Here is a 22964-nt window from a genome sequence, read left to right as displayed (position 1 = left end):
CCGCCCCCAAAACGCTGCCGACACGCCCCCGCAACGCCGCGCGCTCCGGCCCCCGCCCCCCGACACGCCCCCCTCCGAGAACCCCGGGACTTACGCGAGTCCCGGGGCTCTGCGCGCGCCGGGAGGCCTATGTAAAATAGGCTTCCCGGCGCGCAGGGCCCTGCTCGCGTAAATCCGCCCGGTTTTGGGCGGATTTACGCGAGCAGGGCTCTGAAAATCCGCCCCACTTTGTCTAGATTTAGGATCCAAAGGTGACTAGTGCAGAAATTCAGTGCTAAGCTCCTAACTTTCTTCATGTTTCTTCACACATATTGAATAAGTTAAGCACAGGACCCAATAGTGAACTCCAGTAGTTAACTTTTTCAATGGAAAGAAAATTCTAGAACAAGAGGTCACAGAGGCTCCAAGGGGCTTGAGACCATAAAATATTTTTTCATGAAAAGGTTGGTGGATGCATGGAATGGCCTCCTGTAGGTATTGGAGGCAAAAACAGCAGCATAATCCAAGAAATCTTGGGATCACTGCCGACTGGTCAGAATGCAACCACACATGTTCTGATGGGCACAAGCCTCCGTGACCATATCCAGCCCCATCCTGCGTGACCAGCACTGGCTGCTGATCAAGTGGAGGATTAAATACAAAGTAGCAATGCCTATTTATAAATTAGTCAGCAGCAAAGCATCCTCATGAATTAATTCCATGTTATGCATTTAGAATCCATGCGCACTATAAGATTGTCTTGAGCGGGCCTTCTCAATGTTCCTCCCTGTGTTCTATGCATCTTGCCAAAACCCAGGAAAAGGTCTTCGCTGTGAACTCGTTTCCAGAGCAGCAATAGATATTAACCTGCACTCAGTCCTTTTGTAAAATGAAAGTGACAGTGGCAACTATTATTGTTCTATACTGAGCTATTAGGTTGTATAGTTCTTGAAGATGAACACTTTAGTTTTTAAAGCAAGACAATTGCATATTATGAGATCAAGAGCTATGTTGGGAGACAGCTCGGTGTGTCCTTATTCTGTTTTTACGTTGGAAAATATTTTGTCTGACATTTTTATGTTTTAAAATTTTTATGAATGTTGTGTTATATCCACCTTGGACTAGTGCAGATTCTTAAGTTACTTAAATGAATAAACACAGAGGATTCTTAGCTGCCGGAGTAAAAGATAAAGCCTAGTTTTGCTAGCGTGTAGCAGATGGACTCAGGACCAATGGGTATAGTGTACTCCTGATAGCATTTGGAGACGGATCAGATTTCAATCTGACGTCAGCCCTAGTACATATACCCCTGCAGGAAGGGCAGCTCTTCAGTATTTTCCATCTCCATAGCAGTTAGGGGCTCTATGCATGCTAGCATAGCTTTAGAGTACATTTTACCAAAGAAACCCAAATTGAGAAGACATCTTACCTCTACAGACGAACCCCGCTCTCATGCGGTGACACCCGTTGGGTCCCTCCCCCAGTCGAGATTCCCGAGGTGATTTCCACGATCCCTCGGAGGTGAGCCTCGGTCTGGTGGCCGACCCTCGGCGGGGACCTAGCCCACGACATCGGAGGCTGAGAGGCAGCGGGTGCAACATTGAGCGCGGCGGTGAAGGTATTTTCCCTCTCTCCCCTGCAGCCGGAAACCGCCTGGAACGAAACTGGGAAGCACCGGGACAAAGTAAGGTAGAAATCTATTTAAAAGTCTCCGGTCTCCGAAGCTCGAGGAGACGCACAGGTTGCCAGCCAGGAACAGTACCACCGGGTTGATCGGCCCTAGCAGGGCTAGATCCCGGTCAGATCCGAGGGTCCTCCCACTTGGAGACCCTCAGAGGTGGTCGCCATATTGTCCGCGTGGTCGCCATCACCATTTTGGCCCTGTTTGCTGCCCTGTCCGCCGTCTCGAGCCGTGCGCACAGTGGCGAGCTCACAACGTCACGCGCACAAGTGCTGGGCACTTGTGCGCATGGCTCACTGTGCTGGGCACATAACTTCTACTTGTGCGCACAACAGCTCGCACATCGCTCTGCATGCGCGCACCAAACCTACGTGCGCATCTTCGATGCACACCGGAGCGCACAACTGTATTGTACGAGCACAAACCATGGCTCCACCTGAAAATAAGCTCAAAGCTCAGGGCCTTTGCCCAGCATGCCACATTAGAGCTGCACAGCATGAGGAGGCCACAGCCCTGTGTATACAGTGCGAAGAGGCCTTAGGGGACCCAACTCATGGCCCTCCCCAGCTGGTACCGGACCCCAGCCCCTCGAGCAGTACGCCGGACCTAGCATCACACAGCGAGACCCCCCCTCAAACAGGGCTCCCCAGTGACACGGCGCCCCCTAGTCTATCTATCTCCTGGGTGGAATTCTTCAAAGGTCTGCATACCTTCGTCCACATGCAATCGGGGCCTCCTACGGTCACAGGCACCACCAGAGGACCTCAACATGCCAGGACCCTCTATGCCCAGGGAAGTGATGCCACCGCCCAGAAGCCCCCACCTTCGGGGACACAGACATCTCAGATGAGGAGTCAGAACCCCTGGAGGAAGGGGAACTCCTTCCAGGGACAGAACCCCATTGAACCATGAGACGCTTCTTCACCAAGGACTAACTTCCAGACCTAGTCACGCACAGCTTGAAAGAGCTTGCCATCCCGTGCATGAGTGCCTCAGGGAACCTAAGACGAACCCACTACTAGAGGGACTCCGTCAGACCTCCCGCCATTTCCCACTATTACAAGCTGTCCAGCAACTAATTGACCTGGAATGGGATGCCCCAGAAACCACGTTCAAAGGGGGCCGGGCTCTGGCAGCCATGTACCCTCTGGAACGTGCCGCCAAAGATCTCTTGGCATGTCCGAAAGTGGATGCCATGGTCTGCGCAGTCTCGAAGCGCACTACTATCCCAGTGGAGGGAGGAGCAGCACTCAAGGATGCTCAAGACAGACGTCTGGAATCCATCCTCAAACAGTCCATTGATGTCTCTGCTATGTCTTTACAGATTGCAGCCTGCTGTGCCGTGGTGACACGTGCCTGCTTAGCACAGACCAGGAACAACACTCCTGGGGAAGCCCTGGAACCAGCCGTATCATTCCTCGTGGACACCACTTCAGATCTAGTACGCACAGCAGCTAGAGGAGTATCATCCGCCGTGGCAGCCAGAAGACAAATCTGGCTCTGAAACTGGTCAGCCGACGCATTCTCCAAAACGAGACTCACAAGGATGCCTTTCAAGGGAACACTCCTGTTTGGAAGCGAACTAGAGAAACTAGCCAACAAGTGGGGCGAGTCCCCACTGCTGCTGCTACTGGAGGACAGGAATAAGAGAAACCAGCGATCCTTCCCCTGAACCTCCATGGGCAGAGGATCACAGCGCTTCAACCCATATAGAAGCTCATATCAAGCGGCCCACCCTGCAGGCCGGAGGCAGTCCTTTCGGAACAAGCACAATAAAAGGGGAGCCAGCTCCCGTAGGCCGGAGCCAGTCCTTTCGGAACAAGCACAATAAAAGGGGAGCCAGCTCGGGCCCAGGCCCCAGCCACACCCCACAATGAAGATCAGCCGACCCATCCAAAGGAAGAAGCCATAGGGGGCAGACTGGCTCTATTCTACCAAAGATGGGTCAAGATAACTTCAGACAAGTGGGTCCTATCCATCATTCGAGAGGGATAGTACCTGGATTTCCACCACCCCCCTCCGGACAAGTTTGTGGAATCTCCCTGCCACAACCCTTCCAAAAGAATGGCAGTGGAAGCTACACTGACCACATTACTAGCCTTAGAGGCTATAACACCGGTGCCTCCACAACAAATAAATACTGGCCATTATTTCATCTATTTTATCATTCCCAAGAAGGAAGGAACATTGAGACCTATCCTGGACCTCAAGGTGGTCAACCGTTACCTGAAGATTCCCTGCTTCCGCATGGAAACCCTACGCTCGGTAATAAGGGCGATACAACCGGTAGAGTTCCTTACCTCCCTGGATCTGTCAGAAGCCTACCTATACATTCCGATCCATCTAGAGCATCAGCGTTTTCTATGCTTCTCGATCCTGGACCGTCACTACCAGTTCTGGGCACTACCTTTCGGGTTAGCCACTGCACCCCGGATGTTCACCAAGATCATAGTGGTGGTGGCAGCAACACTGAGGAAGGAAGGAATCCGCGTGCACCCTTATCTAGACGATTGGCTGATCAGAGCGAAATCCCCAGAGGAAAGCCACCAGGCAACCAACAGAGTCAAAACTCTACTGGAGAGCCTCGGGTGGGTGGTCAACACAAACAAGAGCTGCCTGCAGCCTTCCCAATCTCTAGAATACCTGGGAGTCCTTTCAACACCAAACAAGACAAGGTCATCCTGACACCGACAAGGAGATCAAAACTGATGATCCAGTTACGAACCCTGTTGAGTGAACTTCGCCCCACAGTATGGGATTACCTACAAGTTCTCGGCCTCATGGCATCCACACTGGAAGTAGTCCCATGGGCACGGGCTCACATGAGACCCCTACAACGCTCACTACTATCACGATGGAATCCACTGTCCCAGAACTACACCGTACGGCTTCAACTCCTGGACAGAGTTCAGGCTCAACTACGATGGTGGCTACAGAAGCCCATCTGAGCCAGGGAATGAGACTATCCTCCCCAACCTGGATCCTACTCACCACGGATGCCAGCCTTCGAGGATGGGGAGCACGCTGCCAGGAACTCACCGCCCAAGGGCAATGGAACAAAGAAGAGTTGGGATGGAATATCAATCGCCTAGAAGCCCGGGCGGTCAGACTAGCCTGCCTAAGGTTTGGTCACAGACTCCGAGGCAAAGCGATCAGAATAATGTTGAACAACGCCACAACAGTGGCCTACATCAACCGTCAGGGAGGAACCAGAAGCCAACAGGTGTCTCTGGAAATAAACCCCCTAATGTCATGGGCAGAAATGAATCTTCAAGAGATCTCTGCCGTCCACATTGCGGGAAAGACAATGTCGTAGTGGACTACCTCAGCAGAGAGGAGAATGGAAACTGTCATCCACAGCATTCCAATTGATAGTGAACCGTTGGGGAACACCAACCATGGACCTTCTGACAAGCTGGTCCAACGCCCAGGTACCCAGTTTCTTCAGCCGCAGGTGGAAACCCCAGTCCCAGGGAATCGATGCCCTGTTACAGACCTGGCCACAGGAGACTCTGTTATACGCCTTCCCGCCGTGCGATAATCCACAAGAGAGAACACCACAGGGGGCCAGTACTTCTAGTGGCCCCCGGACTGGCCAAGAAGACCATGGTAAGCAGGCATGCGAAGATTGCTGGCAGGGAATCCCCTGCCGCTACCTCCACACAGAGACCTGCTCCAACAGGGACCGATCCTCCACGAGGATCCAGCTCGATTCTCTCTTACGGTCTGGCCATTGAGAAGACTCGCCTAAGGAGGAGGGAATACTCGGGGGCAGTAATTGACACCCTACTCCAAGCACGCAAGTTCTCCACATCCCTAACATACATAAAGATTTGGAGAGTATTCGAATCCTGGTGTGCGAGGACCACGACATCATACCACACTCAGTCAAAATTCATACAGAACGGACTGTCCCTCAACTCCATCAAGGTACAGGTGGCAGCCTTGTCATGCTACGGAACCAAGAGCGAGAGCGGCAGCATAGTCTCTCACCCGGATGTCTCCCGCTTCCTGAAAGGAGTCAAGCACATCTGACTCCCCCTAAAGTCGCCGGTGCCTCTTTGGAACCTCAACCTGGTCCTAGATTTCCTAGCAGGAACCTCCTTCAGACCTCTCCATGGCCTGTCTCTCCGACTATTAACACTGAAGACAGCCTTCCTGCTGGCAGTCTGTTCAGCTCGTCGTATATCTGAGCTTCAAGCACTATCCTGCCGGGAGCCGTTCCTCAGACTCACCCCGGGAACCATCCAGTTACACACAGTTCCGTCGTTCCTCCCCAAAGTGGTGTCTCACTTCCATCTCAACCAAACCATCTTGCTACCATCGCTAGATGAGCATAAGAATTCAGAAGAGGCTCGAAGCCTACGCCATCTCAACGTTGGCAGGCTCCTAGTTCGATACCTGGAAAGGTCAGAATCCGTCCAAAAGATGGACCATCTATTCGTCGTTCACAGCGGGAAGAAGCAGGGGGAAGCAGCCTCGTGAGCAACCTTAGCCTGCTGGATCAAAGAAGTCATCAAGGCGGCTTACATGGAAGCAGGCAAGCCACCGCCTTTACAAGACAAGGCCCATTCTACTAGAGCCCAGGCAGTGTCCTGGGTGGAAACCAAGATGCTGTCACCCGCCGAGATCGCAGAGCGGCGACATGGTCCTCCATCCAACTTTCTCCAGGTTTTACCGCCTGGATGTTCAGGCTCAGGAGGACACAGCATTTGCAAGGGCAGTACTAAGTGGGTCACGGGCAGCCTCCCACCCGGTTCGGGAGTAGCTTTTATACATCCCATTGGTCCTGAGTCCATCTGCTACATACTAGGAAATGGAGAAATTACTTACCTGATAATTTCATTTTCCTTAGTGTAGACAGACTCAGCATCCCACCCACGGCTGCCGTTACTCATGGATTTCTCGGGGGACATCCCCGGGAGCGAGCGATTAAAGGTATGCCATGCTTTCCTTCATCTAGGACACCCATCCTACCGGGTGTCGACGTTTCTCAGTTGAGGGCACTGGCGGTCTCCAGCTATAGTCAATTTAACCAGTTCAAATTTATCAAGTTAACCAAGTTATAAAGTTAATCAAGTTATTCAAATTAGTCAGTCACACATATATCCACAAGGCTTTTCGAGGAGAATACTGAAGAGCTGCACTTCTTTCAGGGGTATATGTACTAGGGCTGACGTCAGATTGTAATCTGATCCATCTCCAACTGCTATCAGGAGTACACTTTACCCATTGGTCCTGCGTCCATCTGTCTACACTAAGGAAAACAAAATTATCAGGTAAGTAATTTCTCCAATAGAAGATCCTTATCTATTGGGTGGTGAGGGGTAAAGTCTGGAATAAGCACAGAGGATTCATAGCTGTTGGGTAGTGAGGTGTAAATCCTGGGATAAGCACAGCGGATCCTTAGCTGTGGGGGAGTGAGGGGTAAAGTCTGGAATAAGCACAGAGGATTCATAGCTGTTGGGTAGTGAGGTGTAAATCCTGGGATAAGCACAGCGGATCCTTAGCTGTGGGGGAGTGAGGGGTAAAGCCTGGGATAAGCACAGAGTATCCTTGGCTGCGGGGGAGTGAGGGGTAAAGCCTGGGATAAGCACAGCGGATCCTTAGCTGTGGGGGAGTGAGGGGTAGAGCCTGGGATAAGCACAGAGGATTCTTGGCTACGGGGTGAGGGAGAGGGGTAAGGCCAGGGATAAGCAGAAGATCCTTAGCTGTGGAGCTTGAGGGAGAAAGCCTGGGTTAAGCACAGAGGATCCTAAGGTGTGAGTGGTAAATCCTGGGAATAGGACAGAGATTCCTTAACTGTGGGGGAGTAAGGGGCAAAACCTGGGATAAGCACAGAGGATCCTGAGCTGTAAGGGATTGAGGGGTAAAGCCTGGGTAAGCACAGAGGATGCTTGGCTGTGGGGAGTGAGGGGTAAACCCAGGAATAAGCACAGAGGATCCCTAATTATGAAAAAGTAAGGTGAAATGGGTTTTCGTGGTGTAACAGGAAACAATAAATTGGTCAGTTCCATTTTTTTTTCGTGTGATAATTTTTATCTGCTGTCATTTTATGCACATTGGTGCCTATTTTGTACCTGGAGCAAACTCTGTGTAAGCTGCTCTGCCCACACTAAGTGAATTTCATTAAATTCAGTCTTTAAAGTCATTGCGTCATATAAAGAACCTTTAAGAATAGAATGCCACAGGTAGTGAACTCACATCACTTTGTTTTTTCCATTTCTTGCAGCCCCTTCTGCAGTTCCCACAATGCACCTGCATGGCAGTACATCCAACAGCATGACCCTCTTCTGGGCTCCTCCTGAAAGGCCAAATGGAATTATCCTTGACTATGAGATCAAGTACTTTCTAAAGGTATTGCTTGTGCTGCAGAATTTAGATGGTGCCTTTAATCAGGGCTCTTTGCAACAAATTGCATACAAACACCATTAATCCCTTCCCTAGAAAGCTTACAAACCTATATGTTGAATTTTCAAAATGTTACACCCATAAAAGTTAGCGTATACACATGTACTCGTCTATTTGTGTATTCTGTATTTTATAAAACTCCATAATACTCATGTATTTTCTCTTTTGTATGCCCATATCCAAAGGGATGATCTGGTGCAATCCCAAGTGGGGCCAACAGTTACACATGTAAATTGCTATTTCAAAAGACAATTACATACATACATTTCCCAACTTAAGTATTTTTACACCTGCTGATGATCTGGCATAAGTGATATTAAAAGTACTAGGAGGATCTTGATGACCCAGCGAAGGACTGGGCAAATTAGTGGACTAAGTGGTAAAACTGGTAATGTCACTCGTGCACGCATGTTTTTCAGTACACCAACTAGGGAGGATAACTTTAAAGCATGCATGCACACACACACCCATGCTTATGTATTTTATATTGTGCATGTAAATGTTTGCATACTATATAAAATACACTTAAATCTATCCAACAGCCTGCTCGCGGCATGTATTTTCAACATAGCCAGATAAGTGACTTGGGGCAAGTCACTTCACCCTCCATTGCCTCAAGTACAAAAAACTTAGATTGTGAGCCTTCTGGGGACGGGAAAATACCTACAATACCTGCATGTATTCCGCTTTGAAGGGCTTGAAAAGTGGAATATATATCAATCAAATAAATGAATAAGTAGTGTTTTAGCACAAGTAGTGGTTTTTGATGCTTATCCAGTTGAGTGTCAGCAAAGTCGCCACTTACACGAAGAAGTCAACATTTTTCCAGATAAGGGCACAAATCTCCTATACGTGAGAATTTTTTCCATATTCTAATCATTTACATATGGAGGTTTAACTTGCGAGTTTTCCTTAGCATTTGTCTGCTTTAACGCATGTAAGTCATCAAGTTTTGTATGGTGCGGGAGATGAAAATGACCAGTTTCCCATGTCTATCTCTAGGTCATCAAGGCCCTCCTGGTTCTTCAGCCTGAACTTCTCCCAATTTACCCTGATCCCCTCACCCAGTCAGTATTTGACTATAAAGAATTTTATTCACTTGCATCAAATAATTAGCAGGTGTAAATATGCATAGGTGACATATGTACGTGAGTTGCTTTTGCAGGTTATAAAATAGCAACTTATACACATAAATGTTAGTCTCACACTTTTTTATACTAGCAGATTCATTTGCGGATCATTACTTGCATGTCAATGTTTGAGGTTTATAAAATAGCACACATTTTGCATAAATGCTATCTGCATGCGCATCTGATAAGTTTTACCATGTGCAGTTCTGAAAATACACATTTAAGCACATAAATCCAGATTTATGTGAATCAGTCCTACTTTAATTTCATGTGTAAAATATATGCAAATATTTTTTAAAAGGGTGGGTAAAGCACACGCGTTCAATGATGCTGTTTCAGTGCATTGCATATATTTGCATGCAAATCTGATACATGCGGGTTAAAAATACTAGGATAGATGTACTTGCGGCCCAAAACTTGTGTATTTGCCGCTGCGCATAGTTTGAAACTTATTCTTTCTGTGAGTATTTGAGGTAACGAGAGCAAAAGTGACTTGTTCAAAATCACAGCAAGTGTTAGTGGCAGAAGCAGGATTTGGACTTTGGTGTCCTGGTTCCCCACTCTGTGCCCACTTCACAAAGATAAGTTCCCCCTGATGCAGACTTTACGAAAAGTCTGCTGACATTGGTGCATTCATGTGTATTGACTACAATCGTTTGCGAAAACATTTTTCTGAACTAACTTTTAAATGCAACAAAAATTTCTCTAAAAATAGTTTTTGTTCTAGAATTGTTATATGATTGAGAGGACTACGATATATCTCTTTTGAGAGGTCGTACACTTCTTCCCTGTCTTGCTGTTACCTGTATTAGTGATACCAATTGGCATTACTTTTTTGCTCTGTTAGCAGTTTCCATTATATTAATACTCTGTCCATTTTTGGTTGTCTGACATCGTTCTCCTAGGCAACTCGTGGGCTCCTTAGTTTTTGATTGCAAAAATGATACCATCTTTTTCATAATATGTCATTGGTGATTTGTTCACTTCTTTTGTTATTTTATATAATATAGTGAACTACTTTGTCACCTTTTAATTTTGTGATCCCATTATCACCTCCATCATCTCCCTTAATACTTGAATTAGACAGGATGTTGCTGAAACAGGGCCACTAGAGATTCCATTGCTAACTCGAATAACAATCATAATAATGGACAACCCTGTCTTGTACCTCAAAATATGGAGATTTACAAAAGACTATACCATTCAGTGTAGTTTGCACCAAAGGATTAGAGACTTTAGACCCAATTTAGAAAGTTACCCACAAACTCAAATTTACGGAGTGTTAGATAGAGATTTATTTATTTATTTATTTATTTATTTATTTAGGGTTTTTGTATACCGACATTCTCGATATAAATATCAAATCAGGTCGGTTTCCATAGAACAAAACTGTCGCGGGTAAGGCGTTACATTAAACAGTTTTGAACAAAAGAACGTAAATCATTAAATATTAAATATAAAATAGACAACAATAATTCGTCAAATAACATGAATAAATGATAAGATTAGCTACAAATAATTGGTAGGTAAGGTTGGAATGTACTGGTTGGGGTATACAGGTGACAGTGAGCACTGTTGAAGGGCATAAACATGGGAAGAGCATGAGCTAGTGAGCTAATGCATCAACAAAGGGGTCTTTCATAACAAGTGGACTGTCCAGATAAGGCGTGTTCGGGCGCTGAGGGTATATGGGCGGTCGTGGACTTTATATTGAGCTATTTTGCTCTTTGACCGGTGTCGGAGTGTTCCTGCGATTCCGGAAAGGCTTGCTGGAAGAGCCACGTTTTTTTAGGTTTTTCTTGAAAGTTAGATGGCAAGAGATACATTCATTCCACCCTGTCTAATGCTTTCTCCGCATCCAGTGAAATTAATAATGCTTCAGTCTCATCTACTTTCACATAGTGCAGCAAGTCCACTGTACATTGAATATTATCCATTCCTTACTTGCCTTTTATAAAGACAGTTTAACCTCTGTGCACAAGCAAGGGTAACACACATTCTACCCAACATGGCAAAACTTTTGCTAAGATCTTATTAGCATAATTGAGAAGAGAGACCTATAAGAGTTGCATTCAGCGGCACAGGGTCCTTCCCCCTTCTTGGTTATAACCGAGGTAGATGCCAGCAGGGAAGAGTGACGGAGAGATCCTCCAGGCAAAACACCATTGTATAAAGATGCATGCCTGGAGGTGGCTCGTAGAAGAATGAGGAGAACCATCCTCTCCCGGAACTTATTACTCAGAGCCTGATTAGCATTTTGGTCTTCAGTAATAGAAATAGAAACTCAAGGCTCACCAGGACAGTACCGGAAAGAGCAGCATCACCTAAATAAGCATTAATCTCATCCTCATCAGCTGCTAGTTCAGATGGGTACAAAGAAGACTAATAGGTTCTAAAATCTTGACAAATTTTTCCAGCATCGCAAGGAGGCACCACCCTCACCTCCAGGAGAGCTTTAATAGCAGAAACAAGTTTGGAAGAAGTAGAGATCTTCAGTTTATGGGTCAACAACTTGTTCACTTTATTTCCTTTGTCATAAAAATGGTGCTTAATACTGAAAATATTTTTCCTCACTTTTTGAGTGATAATAGATTTAAAGATAGCTCTCTTATGCAGCACCACCTCTCATATTCAACGCTTCAGCTTTATGTAATTCATTTCTCAATTTCTCTTCAAATACCCTAGCTTCATGTGATTTGAATGCATTTAAAGCAATCAATTTCTCTCTCCAGATGGTTTTAGCTGCTCCTAAAGAATATCCCCAGAGACTTCTTCATTGTCATTGAGCTCAAATATTCTTCAGTGGCTACTTCTGTGGCAGAACAGATACCCTCATTCCATAACAAGCAATTGTCTAGTCTCCAAACTCTGGAATTCTGAATCTGAATACCCAGATCACATTTAAGTACAATGGAAGTATGGTCTAACCATTCAGTGATGACAGTTTCCACCATCTTTACAGCATCCAAATCATTATCCATAAAAATGAAGCCTCTTCTATAATAAGAGAATATGTAGTGGAGAATAAAATGAGAAGTCTTTTTTTTACAGTTGTAAAGATATTTCCAGGGATCCACAAACCCAGCATTGGACAACTGGTAAAAAAGAAGTGCATTATGTCTTGGGTCTTTATATAATGTGGGGGACAGAATCAAGTTAAAAACCCACCTATAATCATTTTACCCTCAGCATAGACCAGAAGATCAGAGAAACAATGAAAAATTACTACTTATCTGATAATTTCCTTTTCCTTAGCCCAGACAGATGAATTCAGAGCTAGTGGGTTATGACCTCTACCAGCAGATGGAGTCTGAGCAAAGCTGACATCAAAGTATATATACTCCTGCAGTGACATTAGCCTGCCAGTATTCACTTCAAAAGCCAACTGTCTTCCGGAAAGGCTTAAAAATCTCCAGATACCTCAGGTGATATTCCTCCGCATCTCTTTCCCCATCCAGGGATGGCAGGGAAATGGACTGGTTCAAATGAAAATCAGTGACCACTTTTGGCAAAAAGGAAGGAACAGTACATAGCTATAATGGCCCTGGGGTCACTGTGAGGAATGATGGGGGGGTTGAAGGGCTGATGTGCACGGAGCAGGAGAGAGACCTTGGGGTGATAGTGTCTAGCAATCTGAAGTGGGCGAAACAATGTGACAAGGTGATAGGTAAAACCAGAAGAATAATGGGCTGTATAGAGAGAGGAATATCGAGTAAGAAAAGGGAAGTGATTATCCCCTTGTACAGGTCCTTGCTGAGGCCTCACCTGAAGTACTGTGCTCAGTTCTGGAGACCGTAGCTCTAAATGGACAGAGACAGGATGGAGGCAGTCCAGAGAAGGGTGACCAAAAAGGTGGATGGTCTTCATCGAATGACTTATAAGGAGAGATTGAAGAATCTAAATATGTACACCCTGGAGGAAAGGAGGAGCAGAGGTGATATGATACAGACTTTCAGATACTTGAAAGGGTTTAATGATCCAAAAACAATGACAAACCCTTTCCGCTGGAAAAAAATCAGCAGAACCAGAGGTCACGATTTGAAGCTCCAGGGAGGAAGACTCAGAACCAATGTCAGGAAGTATTTCTTCACGGAGACCCTGGAACGCTGTTCTGGAGGAAGTGATGAAGACCAAAACCGTGAAGGATTTCAAAGGGGCATGGGATATATACTGTGGATCCATAAAGTCTAGAGGATGTGAATGAAGAGAAGAGGCATGAGGTGGCTTGTGGGAATGACAGCTACTACCTGGAGATTAATACCCTTATTCAATAAACATACTCACTGTTAATGCGACTCCAACATTGCTCTATGCTTCAACGGCAAGAGGAAATGTGGAAAAAAGGATTTGCATTCACAAAAAAGTGGGGGAGTAGCTTGCTTGTTGTGGCGATTACTACCCCAAAACAAATAAGTCTGATACTTCACTTTCAATGCATATCCAGCATAGCTCTCTGCTTCAGCGGGGGGAAAGAGGAAAAGAGGATTTATATTCAGGCAACAACCAACAAGGACTGAATTACATAGTCTGGGTAAACAAGCATGGGTATAGCTTGCTTGTTACAGCGGTTTCTACCCCAAATCAATTAAGCTTCATACTTCACTTGGAATACATATGCAGCACAGCTCACTGCTTCAACTGCAGGGGGGAATAAAGAAAAGAGGATTTATATTCAGACAACCAACAAGGACTGAAGTGCACAGGCTGGGTAAACAAATAAGCATAGGAGTAGCTTGCTAATTGCGGCAGTTACTACCCCTAACCAATTAAGCTAGATACTTCACTTAGATGCAGCTCCAGCACTGCTCTCTACATCAGTGGCAGGGGTGGAAGGTAACTAGAACCAAAAAGTTACTAATAAGGGCTAAGAGTAACAGATAAGTATGAGAAAAAAAATAAGTGTGAAAGCTTGCTGGGCAGATTGGATGGGCCGTTTGGTCTTCTTCTGCTGTCATTTCTATGTTTCTATAAGACAAGGACTGCAGCTCGGAAATTCTACGTGTAGAACAAATTGCCACAAGAAACACCATTTTCGAAGTCATTAACTGCAAGGGAAGGTTACGCATTGGCCTAAATGTAGGGCTTGCTAAGACATCCAATACCAAATTAAGACTCCACAAGGGCACCGGTAACTGCAAGGGAGGATGAAGATGTTTCACTCCTTTCAAGAAACGGGATCACCATTCACCTGACCCCTGAAGCAAGCAAGAGCCACTACTTGCACTCTTAAGGAATTAAGGGCCAACCCTTTAGTCAATCCATCCTGCAAAAATTCCAAAACAAGCGGGATCTTAGCCAAACGAGGAAGAACACATTGATCTTCACACCAGGCCTCACACTCTTGCCAAACCCACACATAGGCTAATGAAGTTGAGAACTTCTTGCTCTTAGCAAAGTGGAAATCACTGCAGTAGAGTATCGACGCTTCAGCAAGCGAGCACTTTCAAGGGCCATACAGTAAGACAAAATTAAGTCGGATCTTCATAAAGAACAGGTCCCTGCTGAAACAGATTCCTGTGCACTGGAAGTCAGAGTGGGAAATCTACCAGGAGCTGCCATAGATCCGCATACCATGGTTTCCTGGGCCAATATGGTGCAGCCAAGAACACCATCCCTCTGTGATACTCGACCTTCCGAATCATCATTCTGCCCAACATGGGCCACGGAGAAAGGGCATACAGCAACTTGTCTTCCAGCCATTCCTGCACGAGAGCATCAATACCCGATGACTTTGGATCTATCATGCGACTGAAGAATTGAGGAACTTTCGCATTGTGAGAAGTCACCAGCATAAGAACATAAAAAATTGCCATGCTGGATCAGACCAAGGGTCCATCAAGCCCAACATCCTATTTCCAACAGAGGCCAAAACCAGACCACAAGAACCTGGCAAGTACCCAAACACTAAGAAGATCCCATGCTACTGATGCAATTAATAGCAGTGGCTATTCCCTAAGTAAACTTAATTAATAGCCATTAATGGACTTCTCCTCCAAGACCTTATCCAAACCTTTTTTGAACCCAGCTTCACTAACTGCACTAACCACATTCTCCGGCAACAAATTCCAGAGCTTTATTGTGCGTTGAGTGAAAAAGAATTTTCTCCGATTAGTCTTAAATGTGCTACTTGCTAACTTCATGGAATGCCCCCTAGTCCTTCTATTATTCGAAAGTGTAAATAACCGTGTCACATCTACTCGTTCAAGACCTCTCATTATCTTAAAGACCTCTATCATATCCCCCCTCAGCTGTCTCTTCTCCAAGCTGAACAGCAGGTTTAGAAACGGAAGACCCCAGTGATCCACTATGAGCTGAAATGCCTCATCTGACAATACCCATTCTTCTGTATCCAGACTCTCCCTGCTGAAAAAGTCTGCTCTCTCATTGTCTTTTCCTGCTATTTGTGAGGCTGAGATCACCTGAAGATGGACTTCCGCCCATTCCATAAGTTGATTTATCTCTTGTGACACTTGCTAGCTCTTGGTCCTCCCTGCCAATTGATGTAAGCCATTGTTTTTGCATTGTCTGACATTGCAGGGTTGAAGGGTCTGGATAATCTGCCGCTGAACTGCGAACATGCCAACTGGACTGCTCTGCCTTCCAGTCAATTGATGATTCAGAGAGACTCTTCTGCAGTGCCCTTGCACTGTCAGCTCCTGACAATGAGCTCCCCAACCGTGGAGGCTCACCTCTGTTGTGAGTTCTAGCTAGTCCGGTGATGTTACGGAAGCTCCCTTCCTTAGATGATCCACTTGTAGCCACCCCTTCAGTTGGGAGGAGCCCTCCATCGGCAGGTGGAGTCAAATCGAATAGTCCTGAGACTGCAGACTCCACTGAGACAGGGAGCATTGGAGAGGATGCATATGCACCCTCAACCATGGCACCACTTCCAGGGTTGCCGTCATTAATACAAGTACTTGTAGATAGGACCACATGGTTGGGCGAATAGTGTCCATCGTCAGACACAGCTGAGCCATCAACTTCTGAATATGAGCTTTTAGCAGGAAAACCTTGCCCTTCTTCGTGTCGGACTGAATCCCGGGATATTCTAGCGACTAAACAGGCTGAAGACTACTCTTGGCCAGGGTCACCCCCAGGTGAGCTTCTGAAATAGGGAGATCGCCTTGCGGGTCACCTGAAAGCTCTCTTTCAGAGACTTGGCCTGAATCAGCCAATCGTCCAAATATGGGTGTACTAGGATCACATCTTTTCTCAACTCTGCCACAACCACCACCATCACCTTGGAAAAGGTCTGGGAGCAGTGACCAGACCAAAAGGCAGCGCCCGAATGGTGTCCCAAAAGTGCGAATTGCAGAAAACGGTGCTTTTTAGTCAGATGGGAATAGGTAGATATGCCTTGGACAGGTCCAGGAAGGTCAGAAATTCCACGACTGCATGACCATTATTACTGAGCGCAGTGTCTGAATGCAAAAATGAGTCACCCGCAAATGACGGTTGCCCCCTTTGAGGTCCATGATGGGACAAAAGGACACAACGAAAAATGGAATATCAACCTATTTTTTCTTCAGGCATGGGCACTGAAACCACAGCCCTTAGTCTAAGGAGCCTTGATAATGTACACTAAACCGTTGTGATGGTATATCACTTAACGACGGTATAGAAAAGTTTTTAAATAAATAAATAAATACTCCACTGCCTGTTTCTTCTGTGGGGAATGGCAGGAGACATCATGAACTCGTCCCGAGGAACACTGCGAAACTCCAGCACATATCCTTCTTGTATCACCTCCAGGACCCACTGGTCCATTGTGATTTCGACTCACCTCTAGAAAAAAGAGATGCGTCCCCCTATCTCCTGTTCCCAGGGGTGGATTGGCAAATCTTCATTGGGAGGCTTGGGAGGTCTACTACCTGAGCCAGTGCCCCATCTGGGCTGTCTGGGATGAAAGGCAGAGACCTCTGATAAGTCGCTCCTCTATAGGATTGAAAATGCTTGGAAAACCTGGCATGACCTCTCATGCTAAAGAAGTGTGGCTTCTGCTTCTTATCCTCCAGTAACCAAGGAACTGGTGATTTGCCCCACTTACTGGCCAGTTTCTCCAACTCTCTCCCAAGCAAGAGCAAGCCTTAAAAGGGCAGTTTCGTAAGGTTAGCCTTGGAGGTCGCATCAGCCGACCAATTTCTCCGTCACAACTGGGGTCTGGCCGGTATTACCAAAGTCATCCCTCTAGCTGAGATGCGGACCAAATCCAACCTGCAGCTGCAAAAAAGTCAGCTGCTGGCTTCATAACTGCCCAGGAATTTGCTCCATAGCCATCCACCTCCTGAGAGAGAAGCAAACAAGAGCGAGCCACCAGGGAACAACAAGAAGCTATCTGCAGTCATTGCCACTGCTTCAAATGCTTGCTTAAGGATGGCCTCAATCCTTCTATTGTGCACATTCTTCAAAGCCACTCCTCCCTCCATGGGGATAGTTATCTGCTTGGAGACTGCACAGACAAGTGCATCCACTTTTGGAAAACGCAAATACTTTCTCACCACTGGATCCAGAGGGTACAGGCCTTCCAAAACTTGATCCCCTTTGAAATTTAGCCTCTGGGATGCCCTACTCAAATCAAATCAAATCAAAATCAATCAATTCTTGAATGGCCTCCATCACAGGGAAAAATCAAGAGGTTTTATGCAAGGAAACCAAAATGGGATTTTTTTTTGGCTTAGACATGGAATCTGCCCCAGGCACTCCCAGCATTTTCAAAGTCTGAGAAATCAGAGTCAGCAGCTCATCTTTATGAAAGAACCACAACATGGTTTTAGTCCCGGAGGAATTTCCCCATCCTCCAGAGAGTCCGGGTCGGTATCATCTATGCCATCTGGATCCTTATCGGGAAGACCTGCTGCCGATCCAGGTGTACTTCGTCGCTTAAGAGCAGTACCGAGCTACGACTCTTCCCTGGCAGGATTGGACAGGGCTGAGGACTGCGCCTGAAGAAAGGATTGTAATTCTTGAACAAATTATACCCAAGAAAAGGCAAAAGGATCCATGCCAAAACCACTGAGCTACATTCTCCCGATGATGAATCAGTTAAGGAAGTTCCACGATCAGGCACCCCTCCTAACACGTTTTTACCCAGACCCTCATCAAGCTGGGAAGAACCAAGCTTAGTAAAATCAGAGGAAGATAATTCTCTCTTGAGTCTCCAAACAGTGCTGGCACAAGTTAGAGGGCACGCCAGACTGAGATGCCCGAATATGACAGGCAGTGCAGAGGGAAAGGCGCTTAGATTTCTTAGCTATAGGTGCCATTAGTCCGTCAGTACACTTGACGGGCGAATGAATATGTGCATCCAGCTGAATTCTTGCTGTGAAATGAAGACATCCAAATTTTAGGCATCCAAAACGTAGGCGTCCCTAAGACAGGCACCACAAGGCTAGGCATCCTAAATTTAAGCGCACAACCAGCGCGCCCAATTTGTGCACACAGGTAAGTACACGCCTAACCCGGACGCCGCTATCACCTGGATGGTCAGACACCTGACTAAGGGGGTCATTTATCAAAATGCAGTAAGGCATTTTCGCATGCGTTAAGGGCTTATCGCATGCGAAAAGCCCCGTTAACGCATGCGATAGCACCATATCCTATGGTGCGATGCAAATCTGAAAATGAGGAGGAGTTAGGGTTGGGAGTGGGCTGGGTTTGCCAATCTGTGAAGTACTATCGCACAGACTTAATGCCGATTTTAACTACACCTTTTTCAGTAGCGTTAAGCCGTGCGATAGCTTGCGTTACGGGGCAGCAAGGTGTTAGTGAATTTCGTGATGTCTCCTGAAAGGCCTGTTTTAGTAGGTTTGAAGCACCAGCTGAGCCATGAGAGAGAGAGAGCGCAAGCGAGAGCCTAGCCATAATGTCCTCTCCCTAGATAGGTATTTGTATCCCTATGGGAGGCCCACCTAGTAACTGGAGGTGAGGTTTAGGTATTAGTGTAGGGGGTTAGGGGCCACTTGGACATTCAACGTGAGACGGATGAACAGAACAGTGGTCTCTTGTGAAGATTTGATGACCTACGGAGTGAGGAAACTCACCCAAAGATGAGATTTGTGCAAGGTTCTCTCGATCTAACTTGATGGACACTCTACCTGGGTAACATCAAGCTAGGTCGAGAGAACATTGCACAAATCTCATCTTTGGGTGAGTTTCCTCACTCCGAAGGTCATCAAATCTTCACAAGAGACCACTGTTCTGTTCGTACGTCTCACGCTGAATGTCCCTAACCCCCTACACTAATACCTAAACCTCACCTCCAGTTACTAGGTGGGCCTCCCATAGGGATACAAATACCTATCTAGGGAGAGGACATTAAGGCTAGGTTCTCTCTCTCTCTTCCCCCCCCCCCCCCCCTTCCCTCCAGTGGTTGAATGCAGGACATACAACAGGTATGGCACTTATCGCAAAGTCTGAAAATATTATCGCATTTGCGCTTACTTAGCTCTTCGCATAGCTGATTAGTGCAAATTGTGATAAACTGTATATTAGCATAAAACACGACCCTTTTGCTATCGCATGCGATACTTATCGCATTTTGATAAATCCAGGCCTAAGTGTCCAAAAACTGGGCATACAACTTGGACGCACAGCCAGATGCACTATCCAAACCAACTGTTCTGAAGAGGGTAGCCTAACATGCAGGCAAAAGCCTACCATGCAGCTCACAGTGAAAAAGTCTCAGAGCTGGGCCCAGCCGATAGAGGCTACTCAACCCGCCAGGATGCCCACATCTCTTAGCCTCTGTTGAGGTGGGACAGACAACAGAACAGTGTGCTGAACATGGATACCATAGTAAGGAGGAAGCCCTACCAAATCCCACCTTCTTTGTCTCTGTATTTTTTTCTTCCTTTTTCTTAAAATCTTACCTGAGCTCAGCTCTTCCTGGCTGAGTACAGAGATGGTCTCTGGCTGCGGGGGGAGAGGGCATATACCATCACCGCTGCGCTTTGTTTCCTTCCCCCTCTGCCTTTCAGCTGTTTAAACAGCTGCCCGCTAAAAAACCAGCTATCGGACCAAGGCACTCATCTGAGGGACCTTGGAAATCACCTCAGGAATTCTCAGTTGGAGGAGGGACCATTTGATATCACCAAAGGAGAGCAGGGTGAATTAATTTTCCTTTTATTTCTCTTCCTAAAATCTGAAGCAATCTCTAGTAGGGGGATGCAGGTCCACCATCTGCTGGAGTTGGAAAATACAGACAGGCTGATGTCACTGCAGGGGTAAATATACTGTGACGTCAGTTGTGCTCAGTTTCCATCTACTGGTAGAGGTGTATAACCCACTGGTTCTGAATTCATCTGTCTGGGTGATAGGAAATAAATAAATTGATTAGAATCCAGAGATTTAAATTGATATGTAAGGTGATGGGACATCGAGCCACTTTATCTTTCACAAAAATATAACGCCTGTTTGGATCTCTTTATTTTACCAACAATAATAGGAAAGTGTTTGGCAATATGCTTACGTTTAATAGAAAACATCCTATCAACTTTAAAGTGAATCACCTGTATAAAGTAAACCAAAATCTTATTTCTAAGTGTTTCTCTGAGAAACATATTTTGCTTACCTAGTGAATTCAGTCCCTTTACATTCAGTGAACAAGAAAAATCAAGATGAGTAGGCATATTAAAAAATATGAAGAAATTGCTGGAAATGATGGTTAGACATCACAGAAAAAATCTAAGAAGAAGAAATGAGTAAAATACTCGGAGAATCCTAACCAAACATCTCCCAACACACCCAAATACCCATGGAAACAAGCCCGACATGTTGAACCGGTCTTACTATGCCAGACTGAAACCTGAAGCCAAGGAGAAAAAAAGATCATTCCAACCCAAACCCATCCCTTGCCAAAGTTCAGTATTCAGATAGTGACAAGTTCAAGAAAGAGAGGGAGAGACAAAGAGAAGTCAATGAAAGAAGGGGAACAAAATGAACAGGGAAAGAGGAAGAATAACCACAGAATTCTACCCCACATTGATCAACCCACTGAAAATAACCAAAGAAACAATACTAAACAGAGAAAGTAAAAGAAGATAACAAAGCAACTTAGTTGAATATTGCACACAGATTCCACGTAAAGTAGGGATGAATGAAAAGAAAAATACAAAATATTCAAAGCAACCAAAGGTTTACCTGCCAATAAAACAGAGAAATATAACCATCGGTATTCAGGAGGCCTCCATCCGAGAAAAGAAAGCTCGGACAGTAGATTTGGCCCATCACAAATCTGTAGCCAAAATCACATCTGAATTAGAAAGCACAAGAAATACAGATAAAAAGAAAAAGCAGGACAGAGAGAGCAAAAAAAGAAAAACCAGAAAATAGAATCTCAGTAGGAATTTAAAGCACAATCCACGCAGACCATATGTTAAAGCAGAGCAAAAGAAAAATCAGTTGGGAGCAGACTGATCCATTTCTCCAGCTGAATGTTCTGGCGACTTTTTCTTGTAATTATGGCAATGCAGTCTTCTTAGGGAAATCGGACCATTCCAGTGCTGAAGGAAAGACTCTGCTGAAGGAAAGAATAGTGAACTATCGACAGTCAGGAGGATTGCTGGACCTGAGGCAACATGGATTCACCAGAGGAAGGTCTTGTCAGAGAAACCTGATTGATTTTTTTGATTGGGTAACTAAAGAATTGGATTAAGGAAGAGGGCTCAATGTGATCGACTTGGATTTCAGCAAAGCTTTTTATATGGTTCTGCATAGGAAGCTTGTGAATAAAATGAGAAGCTTGGGAGTGAGTGCCAAGGTGGTGGCATGGATCACGGACTAGTTGACGGATAGAAGACAACATGTGATGGTAAAGCCAAGTGGAGTGCCACAAGGATCAGTGTTGGGACCAGTTCTGTCCAGTATCTTTGTGAGCGACATTGCGGAAGGGCTAGAAGGTAAAGTTTGTCTATTTGCGGATGATACTGGGATCTGCAACAGAGTGGACACGCTGGAAGGAGTAGAGAGAATGAGACTTGATTTAAGGAAGCTTGAACAGTGGTCGAAAATATGGCAGCTGGGATTCAGTGCCAAGAAGTGCAGAGTAATGGATCTGGGGTGTGGTAATCCAAAAGAGATGCATGTGATGGGGGGTGAAGGACTAATGTGCATGGAGCATGAGAGGGACATTGGGGTGATAAGTGTCTAGCGATCTGAAGATGGTGAATCAGTGTAACAAGACGATAGCTAAAGCCAGAAGATTGCTGGGCAGCACAGAAAGAGGAATTACCAGTAAGAAAAAGGAGGTGATAATCCCCTTGTACAGGTCTATGGTGAGGCCTCACCTGGAGTACTGTGTTCAATTCTGGAGACCGTATCTCAAGAGACAGGATGGAGGCAGGTGACCAAAAGAGTGGGTGGACTCCATCAAATGACTTATGAGGAGACGTTGAAGGACCTAAATATGTATACCCTGGAAGAAAAGAGGTGCAGGGGAGATATGATACAGACCTTCAGATACCTGAAAGGTTTTAATGATGTATGATCAACAACAAACCTTTTCCATTGGAAAGAAATCAGTAGAACTAGAGGTCACGAAATGAAACTCCAGGGTGGAAGACTCAGAACCAATATCAGGAAATATTTCTTCGCATTGCCAAACACACATATATTTCCAAACATACAGCCTTCTCTCTCATACACACACACACACTTTCAAACACATAGCCTCCTTTCTCAGACACATACTCCCAAACACACAGCCACCTCTCTCATCCACACATGCACACTCCCAAATGTACAATCTCCTGTCATACACACAGCCG

The 22964-nt window shown here is 45.8% G+C and overlaps 1 protein-coding gene across 3 annotated transcripts in view; it reads left to right on the top strand.

Annotated features, from left to right (window-relative positions):
• Positions 1-22964, top strand: part of EPHB3 (EPH receptor B3) — a 549940-nt gene that overhangs the window by 243189 nt on the left and 283787 nt on the right. For all 3 annotated transcript variants that reach the window (XM_029615678.1, XM_029615676.1, XM_029615677.1), the window contains exon 6: positions 7893-8017. In XM_029615678.1, coding sequence (XP_029471538.1) covers positions 7893-8017 — 125 coding nt within the window. The remainder of the gene's footprint in view (positions 1-7892; positions 8018-22964) is intronic.

The sequence above is a fragment of the Rhinatrema bivittatum genome, chromosome 9, assembly GCF_901001135.1.
Source record: "Rhinatrema bivittatum chromosome 9, aRhiBiv1.1, whole genome shotgun sequence".
Classification (NCBI taxonomy): domain Eukaryota; kingdom Metazoa; phylum Chordata; class Amphibia; order Gymnophiona; family Rhinatrematidae; genus Rhinatrema; species Rhinatrema bivittatum.
Note: the sequence above shows the minus strand (reverse complement) of the source record. Positions and strands in the feature narration are given on the sequence as shown.